Raw genomic sequence first — 21,413 nt, 5'->3', positions numbered from 1 at the left:
AAGCCTCGTCTTCTAGGGTTTTTGTGCCCACTGAACCTCCTATTGTCGAGGAAGCTTTTCCTAGCGTGGACGGAACAATAATTGAGCTAAGTGTTGAGAATCCCTCCACTCAAACTCAAAGTGGGGCTGCATTTCATAAAAGGAAAGGTAAAGAAAAAGGTGTTGTAGGGGAAGAAACTGTGGAACGACCTTGAGAAGTGCAAATTCCTTCTATAGCTAAAAAGTAGAAAATGAAGGAGAGTTTTCCTTTGGTAGAACCTCCTATAGCCACACAAGAATTTCCATTAAAAAGAATTCATCGGGTTAAGCAGAAATCCCAGGCAACAGGAGGTGTGAGTGAGGTTATTTTTGTTGAAACATCAGAATTAGGGCACGACAGTTAGAAAGAGAGACAACCGTAGGAAGGACATGAAGCTGAAAAATTGACAAATTTAGCCCAAATTGTAGAATAGTTTGTAGAACTAGGTGATAAGATCTTGAGCCCTCAGGTAACTGCTCATAGGCTCCCTTCATGTCTCACTAGCTTATCTATTGCACTTACATTTTATAGAGAGTGGGAAATAGAAAATGCTAGGCTATAGGGGATAATTGACAAACAACAAAAGGAAATTGAAAAGATGGATAAACAAATTATTGAGTTACAAACTAAAGTAGATAGTGTAGCAAACATGGCTCCTGAGTTAATGTAGTCCAGGGCTCCGCCAAGAGTCTATGCTTTGTATATGAAGGAACAATATCTATGCTTTAAACTTAACCGTATTGTTAGGGATCTAAGTCCTTCTTTGGAGACTCCCCAGTAGTTATATAGTGCCTACCAAATCTCTCCTATATCCATTAAAAAATTTCTATGTGAGATTTATTTGCATAATTATGCTGTCTCTTCTGACAATGAATTGAATCCCCTGTTGTATATTGGTGATATTTAGTTAAAGACATTGATGTCCCAGATACAAAATGAAATTAGTATGGGAGTACAATCTAGAATGCACAAGAACTTGGAACTTGATTGTCGACTACCACTAAGAGTTGAGGCTAAAAACCCATGATAGATGTATCATGACTGGCAAAAACTGTTGAGTAGACCTGATGTCAGAAGCCAAGTTTTACCATTTGAGAGAGGAAGTGTTTTAGGAGTATGAAAAATTGGTTGGAATTGAGAACCAAACTGCAGTTGAACATATGACTCAGCGTTGAAACAACCTTCTAGAGGATCTAAAGCAGGGTGAACCCCATTCATTACCCAACTATCATGCAGGCATACAAAGAGCTCCCAAGTATATCCGCTTGGGCAGGACAAAAGGCAATAATCAGCTACCTTTGATATTTCGGCCACCTATTCTTATATGGCCACTAATGGGATGCAAAGCTACAGATAAACCATATAATGAGAATGTGACGGAAGCTAGGTGGGCTAGGATGGAGAAGATGAAAGAGTTTTATTGGAACCTAGCTACAAGAGGCACGAGACAGGGCAACGTAGGTGATTTTTGAGTCAGTGGCAGAGTAAGGAATTTTCCTCCTACTAGAGGACCAACAAGACATTAAGTTGGGGGGCAAATGATGAGCTAAAATAATAGCTCTTTTATTTATATGAGTGATAAGTTTTTCCTATATTTTAAGTTTCATATTGGGACAATGTGAAGGTCATGAGATGTATCAGAGTTTTGATTATGTGCATTTTGAATGATAGCTAAACCCATTAAACCCTGTATTGTTTTGACTAAATAGCTATGCAGATTATTATGGTAATATCATGCATGGATGTATAAATTTTGTTTTGACTATATATATATGCTTGTATGTTCTAACCTTTAATGTAGGAGTAAATAAGTTGTTGCAGAAGCGATTGGGTTAAGCCAAATGGAGAATCACGCCATGCAAATAGTTGGAGACATTTTGTGGTGGTTGAGCATTTAAAACAGTGGAGAATATGGTGTTCGAATGAAGTGGCAAAGGAATAGCGAGGCATTTCCAGACTCATTTATGATTGTCTCCAGCAAGCATCGATCTAGTAAAAACCGCCATGCTACATTCTTGGTTGCGTGTTAGTAAAGTCCCACGTTCTTTGTGGATTGACTTCTTCTTCTTGCCGTAATAAAAGTTTTTGCGTAATTTCATGGGCATGATCTAAGTAGTTGAAAGTTTGTTATAAATTTCTTATAAATAAAGACCTGCACCTCTTCATAGAGGTTAAACAATGTTTTCCAGAGTTGGAAGCATTTCTCTTATTTTATGCATTGTATCGACTTTTGGAAATAATGAATAAAGGCTATGTTATTCAGAGCATATAGAATCATTTTGAAGTCTAGATACACTCATCCAAGGGGGCCCACTTGGTGAGTATTCATGTGTGATTGTTAGATTAAGTTTTATTTTGTTGCAGTAGATGTTTTAGCAATTGATTGTTCCTGCAGCCACTGGAACCAGATCTTGTGACTGTTCCTGCAACCAAAGCAGATAGAGTAATCGCTGTTTGTTATCTTTGAACTTAGTTAGTAGTTATTTAGTTGGAATCATCTGTTTATGTTAAGATTTCCTGTAGCCATTCAGTTGTCATATTTCCGCTTGTTTATTTTAGATAGACAGTTGTTGCAGTAGTGCAACGTGACTCTTACTGGAACAATGCATATACAATGCAGGCCCATTTTAGGTAATACGTCCCTGGATTGACAAGTAAATGAACCTCAGTAATGGAAATGATAGCTACTCAGAATGGATGACCAATCCTTGAGTTAAGAATGTAAGTCTAGTTATTGTTCTAATTGGCTAGGCAAACACTCCTCATATTTGCTAGAGTGTTTGGAAAGAAAGAAATAACAAAATCTTCAGAGATGCTGAAACCTCCCTAGATAATGTTTTTACTACCTGCTTCAAAATTCTTAAGTACAATATCTCTATGACTAGATGGAAAACCCCCTCCAATCCAGCTACCGCGACTGATTGGATAATTGCGGAACACTAGAAGCTCCCCTCAGAGTGTAAGCTCTTCAACAACACTTCAAAGATCAACAAAAAAAAGGACCAAATGGTTAGCCCCAAGTCCCTCTTTGCATAAACTAAATTTTGATGGGTCAGCCCAAAATATTTGGCAAGCGGGAGGTGGAGTTCTGATTAATTAAAAAAATAGGTTTTCGGGACTCGAAACCTTTAACAAAGTAGATTAAGATAAGACACCAAAAATTATAGTGCTTAAGAATCGCTTACAAAATGACTGGCAAAAAAACCAACAAATAGAAAGGACAATTAAGAAAAACAACAACAAAGAAACAAAGAAGGGGCTACCCAGCTATATTCTTCAACTGGTCCTCTGCCTTTTTCACCAGCTGGTCATATGTGGCCCCGATAGCTTTGAGGTCTTCCAGGTCCTTGTTAGGTTTCTTATCCTTCTTTTTACCTCTGGTACAGGTTCTGGGACCTTGAGCTTCCCCTCTTCCTTCAGTATTCGGGTCAATATCCAGGATTTCCTTTTCTTCATCCAGTTTGCTGATGAGAGTGTTGGTGTTGTTAGCCGAAATCTTCAGGATGCTTAAACTCTGTTCAACAATGCTCTTTAGACACTCCTCAATTTTGCCGACTTTACTAATAGTATCCAAGATAGTTTGGTCATTAGCGTCAGCAAGATTTTTCCTTTCCAGCAAATCCTTCTCTATTTTCTCAAACCTGGGGTTGAAGGCATCTCTTATGTTTTCAGCTTTAGCAATGGTACTTTTCAGGTTCTCTATGTAATTAGCCATGGTCTTGTTGGTATTTTGGTATGGTTTTGTCATTGATGTCAACACCTACTAAAACGCTAGCACTTTGGAGATCCAACAACATTCACCGGCAAGCAAGTAACTATTGCATAGTTACTGGTATATGGCTCAATGGCAGGATATAATGATCACCGGTACTCAGAATTATGTGGAAGACACTTGGTAATGTCGAAGACATCTTTTGGACATCTTGTCCTGGAGTTTTGTTCATTGGTATATTCATATTTGCATATTTTCTTTTACCGGCAAATAGGTCCAGGGTTACCTAGGGTTACATCGGCAGGTTTATCTTTTCCAGATCAGCATGGCACACTAAGGAAATGATTAATTATTGTTGTAAATGCATTAAGCCGACATGTTCAATCGGTTATTGCATCAGATATTATATTGTTTGTAAAATGTTTTTATTGTAATATCTTGTAGAGCCGACCTACTAAAATTGGTCTTAGGTTATGGTATAAATGTAAGATCTTATTTGTAAGATCAAATGTGGAATGCGAAAAAGAATTGTGTGAAGGTATATGCGAGATTAAGCAAAACCATACACAAAGACATCATTTGAAGGTGAAGCTAGGTTTTTGAGAAAGCATATCAACATTACACCTGTACTGAATCCAGCATATGAAGATGCTATCTTGTGCAGTACATTCTTATTGGGTTTAACCATCCAACTGTAGTTAGTGTGACTCCCATTTTGTGATTGAGTAGTGAGCTCTAGGCTGTTGGCCTTTTTGCATGTGCAGACCCCATTTATGTACACTTACTATCTGCAGTAGTATCATCTGATTGTGGGTAAGGTTTCCCACCGTGGTTTTTCCCCTTACAGGGTTTCCACGTACAAATATTGGTGTCATGTGTTGTGGATGACTTTGTATTTATGTTTCATGCATTAATCTTTACTGGTATAGCTATTAACTGTTAAAACTGTTTACCGACATACTTAATTGGTTTACCGGTATTAAGCATTAAGGTGGTTAAGTTGTTTTTGGTTTGAAATTAGTTGACAACTGATTAGGAGATCCAATGTCTACTAATTATTGAAGGAAGGACAGTCCTAAACTTGATGGAACCAACTATGGCATATGGAAGATCAGAATGAAGACACATCTAAATTGCATTGGCAAAGATGTCTGGGAAGTTACAAAGAAAGGTTACACTACTGCTGTATCCGGTCAGCCCAGTCCAACTACCTTGGCTAAAGATGAGGAAAAGGATTGCAAAACAAGAGAAGCACTTTTGAGTGCATTATCAGATCAACAAATCATGGGATTATTAGATAGGTCTACTACTAAAGCTATTTGGGATCATTTGGAAACACTGAATGAAGGAGATTCCATGGTCAAAATTGCAAAACTTGAAAGCTTTCGGGTCAGGTATGAACATCTGAAAATGGAAGAAGATGAAAGGATTTCCACTTTTATGGAAAGAGTAAATGAAATTGTTTCAAAAATCTTAAGAGGATTGCCACCGGCATATAAAATGAAGGTTACTGCTATAAATGAGTTAAGAATAATGCCTAATACATTAGTAACTAGGGATATATTGATTGGAAAACTTTCAGCTTTTGAAATTGAAGAATTTGGTCCTGTTGCTACTATAAAGATAGATTTAGCCTTTAAAGAATCAACATCATCTGCTCCATCATTTGACAAATCTGATTGGAAAGCCTTTTATGCAAGAGAACTTGAAGAAAGCAGGAAAGAAAATGAAGAACTTAAAGAACTTGAAGCACTATTTGCAAGGAAAATGCCTAAAGGTCCAATTGGAAGTAAGTATGAAGGTAAAGCACCCTTTAAATGTTTTAACTGCAATAAGATTGGTCATATGGCTTCGAGATGCCTTGATAGACATGCTAGACTAAGAGAAGAAGCTAGAAGGACATACAAACCTAATCCTGAATACCAGAGATACAAATTCAAGAAGAACAAAGACAAATCTTGTTACATTGTTGATGAAGGTGTGACTAATGATTTTGATGAGGATCCGACAAACAATGGATAGGTTTTTGTTGCTATAACAGAAGATCAATCGACACCTACTGCTCAACCGGTAGAACAAGCCCTAGCAACTAAAGTTGAAGTAAAGGATGAATGGATCATTGACTCAAGATGCTCACATCATATGACATGAGACAAAGGTAAATTCTTGAACTTTCAAGAATACAATGGAGGTTTAGTAAGATTTGGTGATGACAAAGCCTGTTCAATCAAAGGTAAGGGTACAATATCTCTTGATGGTAAGCATAACATTGACAATGTCTACTATGTTGAAGGATTGAAGCATAATATTTTAAGTGTTGGTCAATTAGTTGAGAAAGGATTTCAGTTACAATTTAAAAATGGAAAATGCAAAATCATGAATAGAACTGGTTTGGAAATTGCAACCGGTAATCAAACTAGAGGTAATATCTTTCATTTGAATAACGGTGAAAAGACATGCTTGATTGCACATATAGATGAAAGTTGGTTATGGCATAAGAGACTCTGTCATGTAAACTTTGATTGCATGGTAAAGATCAGTACTTCTAAGGCAGTTAGAGATCTACCTAAAATTGTCAAACCTCAGAACACAATATGCAAGGATTGTCAATTTGGAAAACAAGTTAGAGCTAGTTTCAAAAGTATTCCAGAAAAATCTAGTAATGCTCTTGATTTGATTCACATTGATTTATGTGGTCCAGCTAGAACCAAAAGCTTACAAGGTGATAGATATTTCATTCTAATCATTGATGACTATTCTAGAATGTGTTGGGTTACTTTTCTCAGAGAAAAATCAGAAGCACTTGGAAAGTTTAAACTATTCAAAGCAATGGTTGAAAATGAAACCAGTAAGAAAATCAAATGTTTAAGATCAGATCAAGGAGGAGAATTCACATCTAAGAACTTTAATACATTCTGTGAAGTGAATGGAATCAGAAGATAGCTATCAGCACCTCGGACACCACAACAGAATGGAGTTGTTGAAAGGAAAAACATAACTATCTTGGATGTAGCAAGAAGTATGTTATCAGAAGCAAATTTACCATGTGTATTGGAGAGAAGCAGTCAGCACAACGGTCTATACATTCAAGAAAGTTCACATCAAAGGTGAAACTGGTAAGACCCCTCATGAACTATGGTTTGGTAATACTCCTACTCTTAAATATTTCAGAATTTTTGGAAGTAAATGATATATTAGAAGAGATGAGTATATTGGCAAATTTGATCCTAGAAGTGATGAAGGAATATTTTTTGGTTATTCATCTAAGAGCAAGGCATATAGATATTTTAACAAGAGATTGCAGAAAATTGTTGAAAGTACAAATGTAAAAATTGATGAACAATTTAGAGGAACTTCAAGGCATATAGACTTTGAACCGGCAATAGAAATTGTGACAAATGAACCTACACCAAATCCATCGGTATAGAATGAAGATCTAGTTACCCCGGTACCATCTGAGGATTCCACAATAACTGAAGAACAACAACAAACAAAGACACCCCGGTATGTAAGATTGAATCATTCTGAAGATTAGATAATTGGAAATAAATTTAAAGGAGTTATGACAAGAGGAAGATTGGCAAATGAAGAGGTATGTCTTATTTCTCAAATAGAACCATCATCTGTTAATGAGGCATGTGAAGATAAATTTTGGATTAAAGCTATGGAAGAAGAATTAGAACAAATTGAGAAAAATAACACTTGGACATTAGTTCCCCGGCCTAAATATAAAAATGTAATTGGAACCAAATGGGTATTCTGAAACAAACTTAATGAAGATAGTAAGGTTTTCAGAAATAAAGCAAGACTAGTGTGTAAGGGATATTCTCAAAAAGAAGGAGTTGATTACAATGAAACCTTTGCACCGATAGCTAGAATTGAGGCAGTCAGATTATTCTTGGCTTTTGCAGCACACAAGAACTACAAAGTTTATCAAATGGACATTAAATGTGCATTTTTGAATGGAGATCTTGAAGAGGAAGTATACATTGAACAACCTAATGGATTTTCTTTGACAGATGAAAATGATATGGTTTGCAGATTAAGGAAAGCTCTGTATGGACTGAAACAAGCCCCAAAAGCTTGGTATGCAAGATTGGATAAGTATCTTTTAAAGATTGGTTTTATTAAAGGAAATGTAGACAACAATTTATATTACAAAATAACTAATGATGACATCTTGATTATAGAAGTATTTGTTGATGATATAATATTTGGAGGAGAAGATGGTTTAGGTAAGGAATTTTCTACTAAAATGCAGCAAGAATTTGAAATGTCTATGATTGGAGAAATAAAATTCTTTTTAGGATTGCAGATTTCACAAACTGACAAAGGTATATTCTTGAGCCAATCCAAATACTTAAAAGAGTTACTAAAGAAATTTGGGATGGAGAACTCTAAACCGGTAAGCACACCTATGACTACAAATGACAAATTATCTCAAAGGGATGAATCTACACCTGTTAATCTAGCTAGATACAAATCTATGATAGGAGGTTTACTGTATTTGACACAAACCAGACCTGATATTATGAATGCAGTATGTATTGTTTCAAGATTTCAAAGTAATCCTAGAGAAAATCATGAATCAACAGTAAAAAGGATTTTCTGGTACTTACAAGGCACTATAAATCTTGGATTATGGTATCCTAGAGATGAAAACTTTGAATTATGTGCATACACAGATGCAAATTGGGCAGGAGATGTGGATGATAGAAAAGTACCACCGGCAGAGCATTCTTTCTTGGAAAGAGATTAGTTTCTTGGTTGAGTAAGAAACATAGTTGTACATCTTTATCAACAGTAGAATCAGAATATGTTGCAGCAACAACTAACTGTACATAGGTAATATTTAAGCAAATGTTGAAAGACATAAAGGTAAAATGCAAGGAACCTATTACCATATACTGTGATAACACAACATCAATTGATATATCTAAGAATCTAGTACTACATTCTAAAACAAAACATGTTTCTATTAAACTAAATTTTCTAAGGGAAAAAGTTGAAGAAAAGGAGATAAAACTGGTTTATGTGAACACTAAAGAACAACTTGCAAATATTTTCACAAAACCTTTTCCTAAGGAAACTTTTGAATATCTTAGAGATCAGCTTGGAGTCATACCACCACCGATAGAGACTTGGACAGTTGATGATTGTCATCAACCGACAGAATTAAAAGATAAAACTTTTACTTTGGTCTTTGATAAAGAAGCTACTTCTCAGGGGGAGTAGTTGGTATTTTATATATGAACTTGGTATTATTGTAACTTTGGCATTTGATGTCAAAGGGGGAGAGATATCTATGGAAAAACACATTATCTTTTGGAGAAATTGGTATGGAAACTTTGGGAAACACATGTTGCTTCCAGGGGGAGAGATTGTTACTCTCTGATTTCTGGTTATAATCTTTTTGGAGATTGTTGGTTTTTGGTACTTGGCATTTCTGTTTTGGCACTTTAATGGTTTTTCCATCTTGTGTTGCCATCAGTGCCAAAGGGGGAGATTGTTGGTATTTTGGTATGGTTTTGTCATTGATGTCAACACCTACTAAAACACTAGCACTTTGGAGATCCAACAACATTCACCGGCAAGCAAGTAAATATTGCACAGTTACTAGTATATGGCTCACCGACAAGATAAAATGATCACCGGTACTCAGAATTATGTGGAAGACACTTGGTAATGTTGAAGACATGTTTTGGACATCTTGTCCTGGAGTTTTGTTCATTGGTATATTCATATTTGCATATTTGCTTTTATCGGCAAATAGGTCCAGGGTTACCTAGGGTTACACCGACAGGTTTATCTTTTCCAGATCAACATGGCACACTAAGGAAATGATTAATTATTGTTGTAAATGCATTAAGACGATATGTTCAATCGGTTATTGCATCGGATATTATATTGTTTGTAAAATGTTTTTACTGTAATATCTTGTAGAGCCGGCCTACTAAGATTGGTCTTAGGTTATGGTATAAATGTAAGATCTAATTTGTAAGATCAAATGTGGAATGTGAAAAAGAATTGTGTGAAGGTATATGCAAGATTAAGTAGAGCTATACACGAAGACATCATTTGAAGGTGAATCTAGGTTTTTGAGAAAGCATATCAGCATTACACCGGTACTGAATCTAGCATATGAAGATGCTATCTTGTGCAGTACATTCTTATTGGATTTAACCATCCAATTGTAGTCAGTGTGACTCCCATTTTGTGGTTGAGTAGTGAGCTCTAGGCTATTGGCCTTTCTGCATGTTTAGACCCCATTTATGTACACTTACTATCTGCAGTAGTATCATCTGATTTTGGGTAAGGTTTCCCACTATGGTTTTTCCCCTTACAAGGTTTCCACGTACAAATATTGGTGTCATGTGTTGTGGATGACTTTGTATTTATGTTTCATGCATTAATCTTTACCGGTATAGCTATTAACTATGAAGACTGTTTACCGACATACTTAATTGGTTTACCGGTATTAAGCATTAAGGTGGTTAAGGTGTTTTTGGTTTGAAATTAGTTGACAACTGATTCAACCCCCCCTCTCAGTTGTCTCCGGGACCTAACATGTCTTCCCTTCCCCAGTATTGATGGTTTCCAAAATCAGAATTATGTTGCAGAGTTTTTTGTTTTCATCCACAACTTTCTTGTAACCATTAATAAGCTATTCCATAGTATCCATGAAACCTTGCATACCCTCAGGTGGAGGGTTAGGGGGGGGGGGTCAGCCTTACTAGGGGTTTCCTGTTCCTTTTTAGGGGTGTCCTAGATAGTGGTTGTGTCTTCAACCCTAAGAGCCTCTTCCACGATCACCTTTTCCAGATTCTGTTCGGCTTCCAAGATCCTTACCTGTTTATGGACTTCCAGTTCCTTAACAATCTCCTCCTTCTTCTTGTGCTTTTTCCTAGTCTGGGTGTGAGCTTTTGTCTTCTTCTTCAGCAACCCTTGAGGGTTCTCCTCCTTAGAATCTTCTGAGACCTCCTCCTCTGAGGAAAGGCTAATCTGGGATCTGGCTTTAGGCTTTTTTCCCTTAGAGGAAGAAGGTCTTGTTTTGATGTGTTTCCTCTTCTTCCCACTTTCATAATCTGAAACATCCATGCTATCCTTAGTATCACTCAAAGGGTCACTGTCAGACTCCTCCTCCACTGAGAAGGTAGAGTCAGACCCCTCATCCTCAGAATCCACAGAGGGCTGCATACGGGCAATTTGATTGGCCTTGAGATGGTCATAAATAAGGACCATTAGGCCTTGATGCATGGCAGTATCCCCCATTGAGTTATCTTTGTAGGCCTTACTAGTAGCATTCATCGAGCATAGCAGAAAATAAGGGAAATTAACCTTTTCATTGTGCCTAAAATGATTTAGTAGAATGAAGTGATAACCATAAACTTTTATGAACCTACCATCTAGTGTGATGTAGTGCATTAAAACAAAGAGGACCTCCCGCCAGGGTTTGACAAAAGCCCTAGGCGGGTAGTAGGTTTTTCTCAACTTTACCAGTCATTTTTTCTCCTATTTAGTTTCCGGGTATCTTTCAATAGCTTCCTTATTGACTTTCCTATCTCTGTAGAAGTTGCAACCTTCTCTTGTGAGGCTCTTGGCTTGGGCAATTATATCCTCATCAATTTCAACAGTCTGGTCTCCCATTTTTAGCATACCCTTTCTCTAGTTTTTGGAGAAAAAACTGGTGACCGTGCCATCTCGTCTGTGGAGTCTCTCCATGAATTTTGAGAGAGCACCCTTCTGCATAATACCCCAGACCTCCTCCTTCTATTTCCATTCTTTGCAGCTGCTTGGTTCGTATTGCCTCATGTTACCACCCATGTTCTCACTGTTCAAAGCCAATTTTTGAAACTTGCAGAGCAAATTAGCTAGAGAGCTTTTCGGAACTATCAAAGTTACCCAGAAAGCATGGGAACTAATGGCATAGGTATTATAATGAGTGATTCTCTCATTATTATAATGACTCAAAGTACTCTGATTAGTCCTTTTCATTATTATCCTGTCCATCAAGAATCTTTGGAGTGCTTCTATATCGATCATTAAAAATGATTTGCCTGACATTTTCGGGGAGTCCTTGTTCTCCCGTCCATGTAATCATTTCCTCTTTGTTAACCGCCGCATTGGCAACCTAGTCAACAGAGCCATTGGCCTCCCGATAAATGTGGGATATGTAGCTTTTTTTGAAAGTGCAAATAAGGTCTATAGCAGTATTGATTATATTGTTGATCGACCATGAGGGTTTTGAGATCCCCTTAAGACATTTTATGATATTGTTTGAGTCCCCTTCAATCCATAAGTAGGGGCAATTCCATTTTTTAGCAAGGAGGATACCTTGGAGAGCTTCCATTGCTTCAACTTTATGGTTTATTTGGGTTCCAATAGGAACAACAACCATTTCCTTGCAAATTCCTTTGTCATCTCTAAGAACAACTCCACCACTTGAAGGACCTGGGTTACCTTTGGCAGCACCGTCAAAATTAACTTTAAACCAACCATAAGGGGGTGTTTTCCATCTAGCTTCAAGTCTTTAATTGTGGTTGGGGTTAGAACTGTCGGTGATCTTCAAGTTCCATGCACTTAAGATATTTGATTCCTAAGAGTTGTTTGAGAAACAATGACCCTCAATGATCCCAATATTTTCCACAACCGCCCATTGAATTTTCTGGAACACAATATCCTAATTGAGGGAGACATCCCTGAAGATTCAATTATTTATTTCTTTCCATAGTCCCCACAAGATGTGAGGAAGAGATAGTTGCCACAAAGAACTCAAATAGGAGTTAGTCCATTTTAAATTCCAGGAGGAAAACAGATCATTGATAGTGTTAGGAAACACCCAGTCAATGCTAAATTTTTTAAGAAATCTATCCTAGATTGAGGCTGAGTAGGAACAGTGGAAGGCAAGGTGGTCCATAGACTCTTCTTCCTGAAGGCACAAAGCACATGTATTAGGGAAGGCAAAGCCTCTGCCTTTTAGGTTGTCTAGGGTCAAGATCTTATTTTGGAGGATGGTCTAGAAGAAGAAATTGATTTTGGGGGTAAGACCCTTAATCCAGGCTTTAGGCCAGTAAGGATTTCCAGAAGGGGTGGGGGAAATGACACAATACATAGAGGAAAAAGTTAAAGTACCTTTGGGCTCATGTTTCCAAATCAGGGACTCTACCTCTTTATTCAACCAGACCGCAGACAGATGGATCTTGAGTTTAGAAAGGCTAGGGTGGATGCTTTCAATATTCTGCCAATTGTTACCAACCCAGTACTCATAAACTAAGGAGCCAAAATTTCTAATACAAGAGGGAGCATGGGGGGCCCAGTCGTTGATTTCTATCAAAGGTTTATCAAAAAGCTAGGGATCCTCCCAGAATTTAACTTTCCTACCATTTCCTACTTTCCAGATCACTCCTTTGGCTATACTTTCTTTGCATTTAGAGGCATGATTCCATATGTGGGATCCATTAATACTGAGATCCAAATTGATAAAAGAAGAAAGAGAGGAGGACAGAAGAGAGTACTTACTTCGCCAAATTTTATACCATTTAGTGTCTAAATGAAACATTCTCCAGACTTGTTTGGACAGGAGAGCTTCATGTAAGGTTCGAATTCTCCTCAGGCCCAGACGTCCTTTGCTCTTCAGTCTACAGACCTGGTCCCAAGCCACCAAAGACATTATTTTCTTGTACTCAACCCCAGACCATAGGAATCTTCTTTGAATTTTCTTGATTGCATTAACGTACTTAACTAGAATTCTGAAAAGACTTAGAGTGTAAATCAAAATACTTTGAAGAGAAGCTTTAAGTAGTTGGAGCTTTCTAGCCTGACTTAAGAGGGCTCCTTTCTAGCCAACTAATTTTTTATGGAATCTGTCCACTAGAGAACTCCAGAAGGAGTCAGGAGGTGCAGTGCCCATGGGGAGACCAAGGTAGGTAGTAGGAAGATCAACAATCCTACACTCCAGGATTCTATTGATTCTCTGTTGTCTTCTCTCAGGAGTATTGATGAAAAAAACTTCGCTTTTGGCCCAGTTAATAAGTTGACCAGAAGCAGAGGCAAACTTACAAAGAGTACTCTTCAAGATTTTAGCTTCAGATATACTAGATTCCCCCATGATAATAGTATCATCGACAAACTATTGATGGGAACAAACAAGATCAGCAGAGGAAGGTTAGAGTCCCTTAAAGGAGCCTTGCAAAACCATATTTTCCATTGTCCTTCCAAAACATTCCACCATAATAATGAAGAGGATGGGGAAAATAGGATCCCCTTGCCTTAGACCTCTAGAAGCTTGGAAGAAGGGAGATGGGGAGCCATTAACAAGGACAACAAATGAGGCAGAGGTGATAAGTTGGGTGATGAGGTCCATAACTCTGGAGGAGAAACCAAAAGAGATAAGAACCTTCTTGAGAAATGACCAGTCAACCCTGTCATAGGCTTTGGAGAGATCAAGCTTGAGGATGAGACCCTGCTTCTTTGCTCTAACAAGAGAGTGGATGTTCTCATGGACAATTATAATAGAGTCAAGAATTTTTCATCCAGGGACAAAACCATTTTGCTGGTGATTAATTATAGTAGGAAGGATAGACAAAAATCTAGAAGTTAGAACCTTGGAGATAATCTTATAAAACGAATTGCAAAGACTGATAGGTCTAAACTTGTCCATAGAGTTAGCACCTTGAGTTTTGGGAATAAGAGCAATAAAAGTACCATTGATTTCTTTCAAAAGTTTTCTAGCCCCAAAAAATTCCTTGACCCCATTGGAGACATCTTTCCCGACTATATCCCAAAAATCTTGAAAAAAGAACATGGGCAAACCATCAGGGCCAGACACTTTGTTACCATCAAAGGAGAAGACAACATTTTTAATTTCCAAAATCGAAGGAATAGAAGAAAGGGAGGCATTCTTTTGATCATCAATGAGACAAGGGATGTTATGACGAAAAGAAGATTGAGCTTCAACATCCAAACTATGATCCCTCTTTAGCAGTTCTGAGAAAAACCTTTTAGCTTCGTTCCTAATTTCATCCTCCTTGACCAACTCCCCGTTGTCCACCACTAGTTTGGTAACCCTATTAACTGCTTTATGCTTGATTGTCGACATATGGAATAATCTTTTGTTCCTATCTCCTTCCTTAAGCCAAATGCATCTAGATCTCTACTTCTAGAAGGTTTCCTCTTTGGCAATGATCTCATGATATTTTTTGAGAGTCTCATTTTCATCAGCAATGGACACAGTACTGAAACCATCCTTTTGGATTTGAGCCTGTATTTCTTTAAGGTCTTCCTGGACTTTGCCTTTGGCCTCAAAAATATTCCCAAAGCTGGATTTAATCTAGAGTCTTATGTTATCCTTTACACTTTTAAGCTTCTTAACAATTCTATACATAGCAGTTCCCTCAACTTGAATGCTCCACCATTTCTGGATATTACTTTTGATGTCTGGGTGAAGGGTCCACATTTTTTCAAATTTGAAGGGGAAGTTTCTCCTTCTATTAATGGAGTCAGTAATGAAAGTGATAGGAAAGTGATTAGATCCAACCTGAATGTGTGCCGACAGAGAACATAAATAATGACTGTATCAGTCATCAGAGATGAGAGTCCTATCAAGACGAACTTGGATAAGATCATTACCAGTTCTCCTGTTAGTCTAAGAATAATTGCATCCCTGAATTTCCAGGTCATTGAGAGCCTGAGAATTAATGAAATCTATAAGGGCCAACCTACTTTCCAGCTGAGGGGGGCTTCCTCCAAGTTTTTCCTCCTCTCTCAAAGGAGTATTGAAGTCTCCCATGACCAGCCAAGTAAGATTTCTAAAGCTATCCCTAGCTTGAATAAGTTTTTTCCAGAAGGAATTTCTAGCCTTCAAAGTGTTGGGAGCATAAATGTTGGTGAGAACCCATGAAGTACCATCTTTTAAATGCTCAAATTTGATACAAGAGAAATTGTTATCCTAAATAATAACATGACCTTTGACAATATTAAGGTTCCAAATGGTAGCTATGCCTCCTGAAGCACCTTCAGAACTGCCACCACTAACATTTCCATTTTTGAAAAACTTCAATGATTCAACTTTTTCTTTACTCATTTTGGTTTCTTGAATTAGAAAAATATCAAGTTTACTATCCCTTATCATATTCCTAATGATATCATGCTTATGGGAATTATTGAGTCCCCTAATATTCCAAGAAATAATCTTCATAGTTACTTACCAATTCCTAACTCCTTAAGAGTCTTTTGGGTTCCATCTGCAATGCTCTTGCTGGCCTCCTTGTTTCTGACTATATGGTTAGAGGGTCGACCTGGGGAAGAGGAGGTATACCCAACATCAACTTGAGCCATTCTGCTAGATTTCCTTAGAAGAGAAGTCGAGGGAGTAGTTCCTTTCTTATTCCTCTGCTTTGGTATTTTCCACTTAGCATCTATCTCAGGAGCCACTTCCGAGCTGCTGAGGATTTTGGAAATTTCTTCTTCGTTACCCCAATTAGGGGTTTTGGAAGCATTTGAATCACTGTTAACTGTTTTTGAGCTCCAGTCTGAGCCTGAGAGGTTCAAACCCAAAATTGCACATTTTTGGGCTTCTTGTATTTCAAAACTAGGCATGAGTAGAGAGGAGTCAGTCTTTTCTTCTTGGGAGTCAGGGATCTCTCCTTCCTCAGGTTGATCATATTTCTCTTGCGGTTCCTTTCCCTCATAAGTGTCAACTACCACTTCAGCTATATCATTTGAATATTCAGTCTGATCTTTCAGCTCCCCTATTTGAGTAGTAACCGGGGTGTTGACTATGGTTGAATTGTTTCTCAATGCTTCATGGGTTAAGGGACTAGAGATAGAAGTTGAGGGCACTTCCTTCTTTTCCCCCAAAGGATTAAAACGATTTGAGTTTTCTTCTTTATTCTCTGAGTTTTTAACTTGCCATACCATTTTTTCTGGCGCCATTTGGTTTTCAGTATGGGGCTTAGGCTGCTTGGATTCTACCTTTGGTTTGATTGGATAGGATTTTGCCCAGTGACCTACTTTTTTACAATGGAAGTAGGCAAAGGGAATAGATTCATATTCAATATGTTGCTTCCATGTTCCCAACTTTGATACTAAGTCTTTCTGTTCTGGCATATCTGCATCATGGGCTATCCCTACAAAAAACCTAGCATGAGTGAGTCTCCTTTTTGAGGCCATGACTGGGTCTATAGAGAGCAGTTCACCAAAGGAGTTTGCAATTCCAAAGAAGATTCTTTCTGCCCAATATTCAAGAGGCAAACCTCGTAGCTTTACCCAAACTGGAACTTGTGCCAAGAGAGAGTCATTCATATTCAGATTCGGTTGCCATTTTTGAAGAACCAAGGCTCTCTTTCCTACCATCCAGGGACTCCCACAAAGAATCCTAAATTTATCTTCTTCACATGAAAAAGTAAAAGACAGAAGGCCTTTAGGTAAAGCCAAAATTTCTACATTACCCTTAAGGGCCCATTTTCGTTTGACATAAACCCTAACAACTTCAATATTAGGACGCGAGCCCATAAATTTGCCTACCAAGGAATTTGACATACTATTTATATTATGATCCAAAACTAGATCAGGAATAGAGATAGCGAACTTTCCACCAGAAAGGTCTGAAATATTCTTAACAGGAGGGAGTGAGGATTTACCAGTTGGTCTAGTTCCAAAGAGGGAAGACCATTTTTTTGTTTCTTTTATGCTCTCCACGAAGTCATCACGTGGGATGGGCCCCACGCTGGACCCTTCCCCCAAGAGCCCAGAGGAACTCGTTGTCTCCTCTGGCAGAGTACCACCAGTTTGCCGAGTGTCAACAACTTTCGGAATGTCCAGAGGCTTATCCTTCTCTCTTATGGGACCAACTACATTGATTTGGCTGCTCCCACCATTGGAACTAGAGTTCCCGCCTTGCAGAGAATTTGAATTTTGAATTCTCCCATTACCGCTTCCTTCTCCCATTGCCGCTTCCTTGCTACATGAAAATTTAAGAGGGAGGTGGAGTTATTTGTGATCATCAGGGGATTACTATTGCTGCCTATGCGGGTAGCCTGAAGAATCATACTGTCACTCAAGCTGAGGGAATGAACCTCCCATGGGGTCTGAAGTTTGCCACTGCTATAGGTATTAGACAACTGGAAGTTGAAGGTGATTCAAAAGTAATTGTGGAAGCTGTCAGTAGTAGATCTGTAGCGGGTTGGAAAGTGGAATCTATTTTGAGGGATGCAAGAATGTTTCTGGCTAACCTTGACAGTTTCACTATCTGCCACATTTTCAGAGAAGGGAATGCGGCTGTTGACTCTATGACTGTTGTTGGTAGGCTACAAGATAGCTTACAGTGTTGGAGGAACACTGATCTACTGCCAATGATCACCAAGGAGATCTTGGAGAAATAAAAAACTGTCTTAATGATGAGTCTTACCAATTGTAATCCGATGAAGAGCATTAATTATCAAATTTTGAATTTGGAGTGGGAACCCATCGATTATGGGATGGGTATGCCATGTAGTTGCATATGGCCTATTCATCAGCCTCAAGGGGGTTTAAATAATGATGATACATATTGGCGAGGTACCGATATCAGGAAAGGCAATATTTTATTAATCATCCGTACGAATGACATTGGTGGTGATGAAGGCAATAGCTGGTCTCAGCTAAATCACATTGGGTAGATTGATGACTTTCACGAGAAAAATAGATTTCATGATCGGGAAATTTATTTAAACATGGCTTGCAACAATCATGGTGATTATTGCATGGTTTTATTTCATAATTTGCTGAGCTTGCTTCTCAACTCTGCTTCTTCTCTTGAACAACTTTCCCTATTTTTTATTACCACTTCTAACCTATAGGATATGATCATGGGGGGTGATAGAATGAGACTTGAACCTGATAAAAAAAATGAATTCAAAGCCAGGCTGACTGTTTGGTTTGTGTGCACGGAAGGAGCCATCGATGAATTCATGGAGAGCATGAAAGGAAATGACGAGAGACTATCGAAGCAATTTGTGGCTTCCTAGGAGGATAGAAGGGTCACTATGGGTGGAATCTCATTCAAAGTTAATGAAGATGTGATTGCTCAGTTGACGGGCCTGTCCATGGAGGGCAGAAAATGGAATAAATAGAGCCGCATATCGGACACCACCAGCCTAAACCAGTTTTTTCGTGACGGACAGAATCCTGTGAAGTGGGCCGATGGTTTCTGTGTGTGTGGAAAAGGGTCTATAGCTATAAGCACAACACTTCAATTAAGTCATTACATGTATTGTTAGTAAATAAATAATCAATAAGTAATAAACCATAACAAAGCGACTAATTGCCTTCTAAAAGATGCGAGTATAAGATTGCTCTTAGATTTTTATAAGCAATACCAGTGACTAGACTACACCAAGACGAAGGATTTAATCTATATGATATTAACTATATGGATGCAAGATGGATGAATAATTCAAGCAATAACGAATTCAAGCAATATGGATAAACTAAATACAGATGCAAATAATCTAAAAAAGTACAATGATCTTCAATGACTCCAGAGTGAAATTAGCGTGATAATAATCTCCAAGCATGTTCTCAAAAATCTCTGGGGTAAATGGATTGAGAGTTTAAGGCTGAATTTATAGAGAATTACAAGAGAGATGATGAAAAAGCTCAATTTAGGATTAATTGAAAGTAATTGACAAATCATGTTCAGTTAACCTTGAGATAGATTCCAAATATAGTTTAATTGAAGAAGTTCAAGTTGCATTAGAAATAATATTAAATTAATTTTATGCATTTGTGATAAAAATAGACAATTCTTTTATTTATTCAAGAAAAGAGTCTTTTCAATGCAACTGAACTTCTTTTCTTGAAAAGCTTTGAGTTCCAATTTTAGAGAATAATCAATAATTCAATTAATTGCTTTTCTGATTTAAAGTTCTAAATTTAGAAAAAGAAATAATATCTCAAGTTTGATTTCTCTCTCAATTCAATTCTTTTTGTTTAATTTTCAATTCAACTCTTGCTTTGTGATTAATTCTTCTTTTGTGACAAATTAATTCCTTTCTTTGCATGATTAAATAACAAATTTATTAAATAATTAAATATGCTAGGATATTTAATAAATTAAAATAGGATAATTTGATCAAAATGATATTCTTGGAAATGATTCAATTAATTAAATAAATATTTAATTAATATTGAGTAATTGATTTGCCATGTGATATTTGGTGATTAAAGAATTAATTATGTGCTCAAGATTGATTTAATTGTCTTTGGTTAGGACCTTGGTGATGTTGTTGAGATTAGGGGCCCATGGTTTAGATGACCATTTTTAGGGTATTATAGTTTCAACCGTGAAGAGATTTTGTGCCTTGGGATGAGGTCTGCTACATCAGCATGGAGTATTTCACTCTAGAAGGATGACATGGGGTTTTCTATTACTATCACCTCCCTTTCCTTAACCATCTTAGGAATAAGGATCTTATTTCCATCTCGGTTTATCTTCTGCATTGTATGGATTCTAATGTGAGAGATATCATTGAAGCCAAGAAGAAAGGCAAGGATTTTATTATTCTCCACCAAGGCCTTATCCTCCGCCTTTACAATTTTCGCTTGGCCCTTTGTCCTCCCCGCACAATTTTGATCCAAAATATATCTGAAAGCCACTCTCTGTCCATAGCCATTGTCAACCCTAACATAATCCCTTCTCATTTTCTCGAACCTGGCTCCTCCAGTAAGAAAAATAAAAAGTGTGCTTTCCACTTGGAGGATCTAAAACCCCTCGAGAAAGTGAGAATCCAACATACTGACTCCAATGTGGAGATTACTGGTGAAGCTAAAACTCCCTGTCGCTCTGTGAGACTGGCATCCAAACCCCAAGAGAAACCCCTAAAGGACTCCTCCTCATCCCATGATACTGAGGATACCAACCCCTCTGGTAATGCAACCATGTTTCAATCCACCTCGACCCCTCATTTTGCGAGCTCCGCCCATGTGTCTGAGAGCCCTAAAATTTCCATGAGCTCGAATGATGGACCCAAATCCTAGGAAAACTCTTCGTCCGCTAATCTCAGGTTTGAAAAAATGGTGGTGGTGGAGGAAGTGAGCAACATCAAGGAGGAAGCGGAAGGCAACCTGACGGATTTGGAGAAGAAAGTGGACGACATGATTGAGAATTTGCAGGAAATTGCCAGCAGAACGGATGCCATTGAGAATAAGCTGCATGATGTCTCCAGGTTTGCGCTAAATGTCATGCACAACTCTGCGACCACTCTCTGTCTCTTGTAGGAAAGCACCCTCAAAGGAAAAGGAAAGGAGGATGAGGACTAAAAAAACCTCTTTAAATTCCTCACCAAAGAATGGGCAAGGGAGCTCTTCCCCAAGAGGAGCCATGGCAAAAATAAGTAACTTTGTTTGCTATGGAATGGTTTTTTGGTTTTTTGAATGGCCCTAATGGACTTACGACTTATATTTATGGTTGTTGGTTAATCCTGGACTTACTTATCTTTTGCCCTGCGTGGCATATTTTAACAAAGACTTTTATATACTCTATTAATATGCGTAGTATGTTTAAAGTTTTTGATAGAGGAAAGTTTAGGAGGCTATGACTTTGTTGTTTCTCTGCTAACAGTTGTTTATCTACTATTATCTTGACTGTATCTAGGCCAACCCCCTAGTTTTGGTTGCTTTTAATATAAAAAACATGCAAGTAAA

General features: G+C 37.8%; 1 protein-coding gene across 1 annotated transcript; it reads left to right on the top strand.

Annotated features, from left to right (window-relative positions):
- Positions 1 to 230: 230 nt before the first annotated feature.
- On the top strand, positions 231 to 18,112 carry LOC131034088 (uncharacterized). The gene is made up of 2 exons (XM_057965449.2): positions 231 to 341; positions 17,738 to 18,112. Exons 1-2 carry the CDS (start codon positions 231 to 233, stop codon positions 18,110 to 18,112), a joined length of 486 nt encoding a protein of 161 aa, XP_057821432.1.
- The last annotated feature ends 3,301 nt before the right edge of the window (positions 18,113 to 21,413 follow it).

This window comes from Cryptomeria japonica, chromosome 10, assembly GCF_030272615.1.
Source record: "Cryptomeria japonica chromosome 10, Sugi_1.0, whole genome shotgun sequence".
Classification (NCBI taxonomy): Eukaryota; Viridiplantae; Streptophyta; class Pinopsida; order Cupressales; family Cupressaceae; genus Cryptomeria; species Cryptomeria japonica.
This window is presented reverse-complemented; position numbering and strand designations above follow the sequence as displayed.

Coding starts and splice junctions, on each gene's coding strand:
- LOC131034088 (XM_057965449.2), top strand. CDS start 231: ATGAAGGAGAGTTTTCCTTTGGTAGAACCTCCTATAGCCACACAAGAA. Junction 342..17,737: donor CAACAGGAGGTGTGAGTGAG/GTTATTTTTGTT, acceptor TGTGATCATCAG/GGGATTACTATTGCTGCCTA.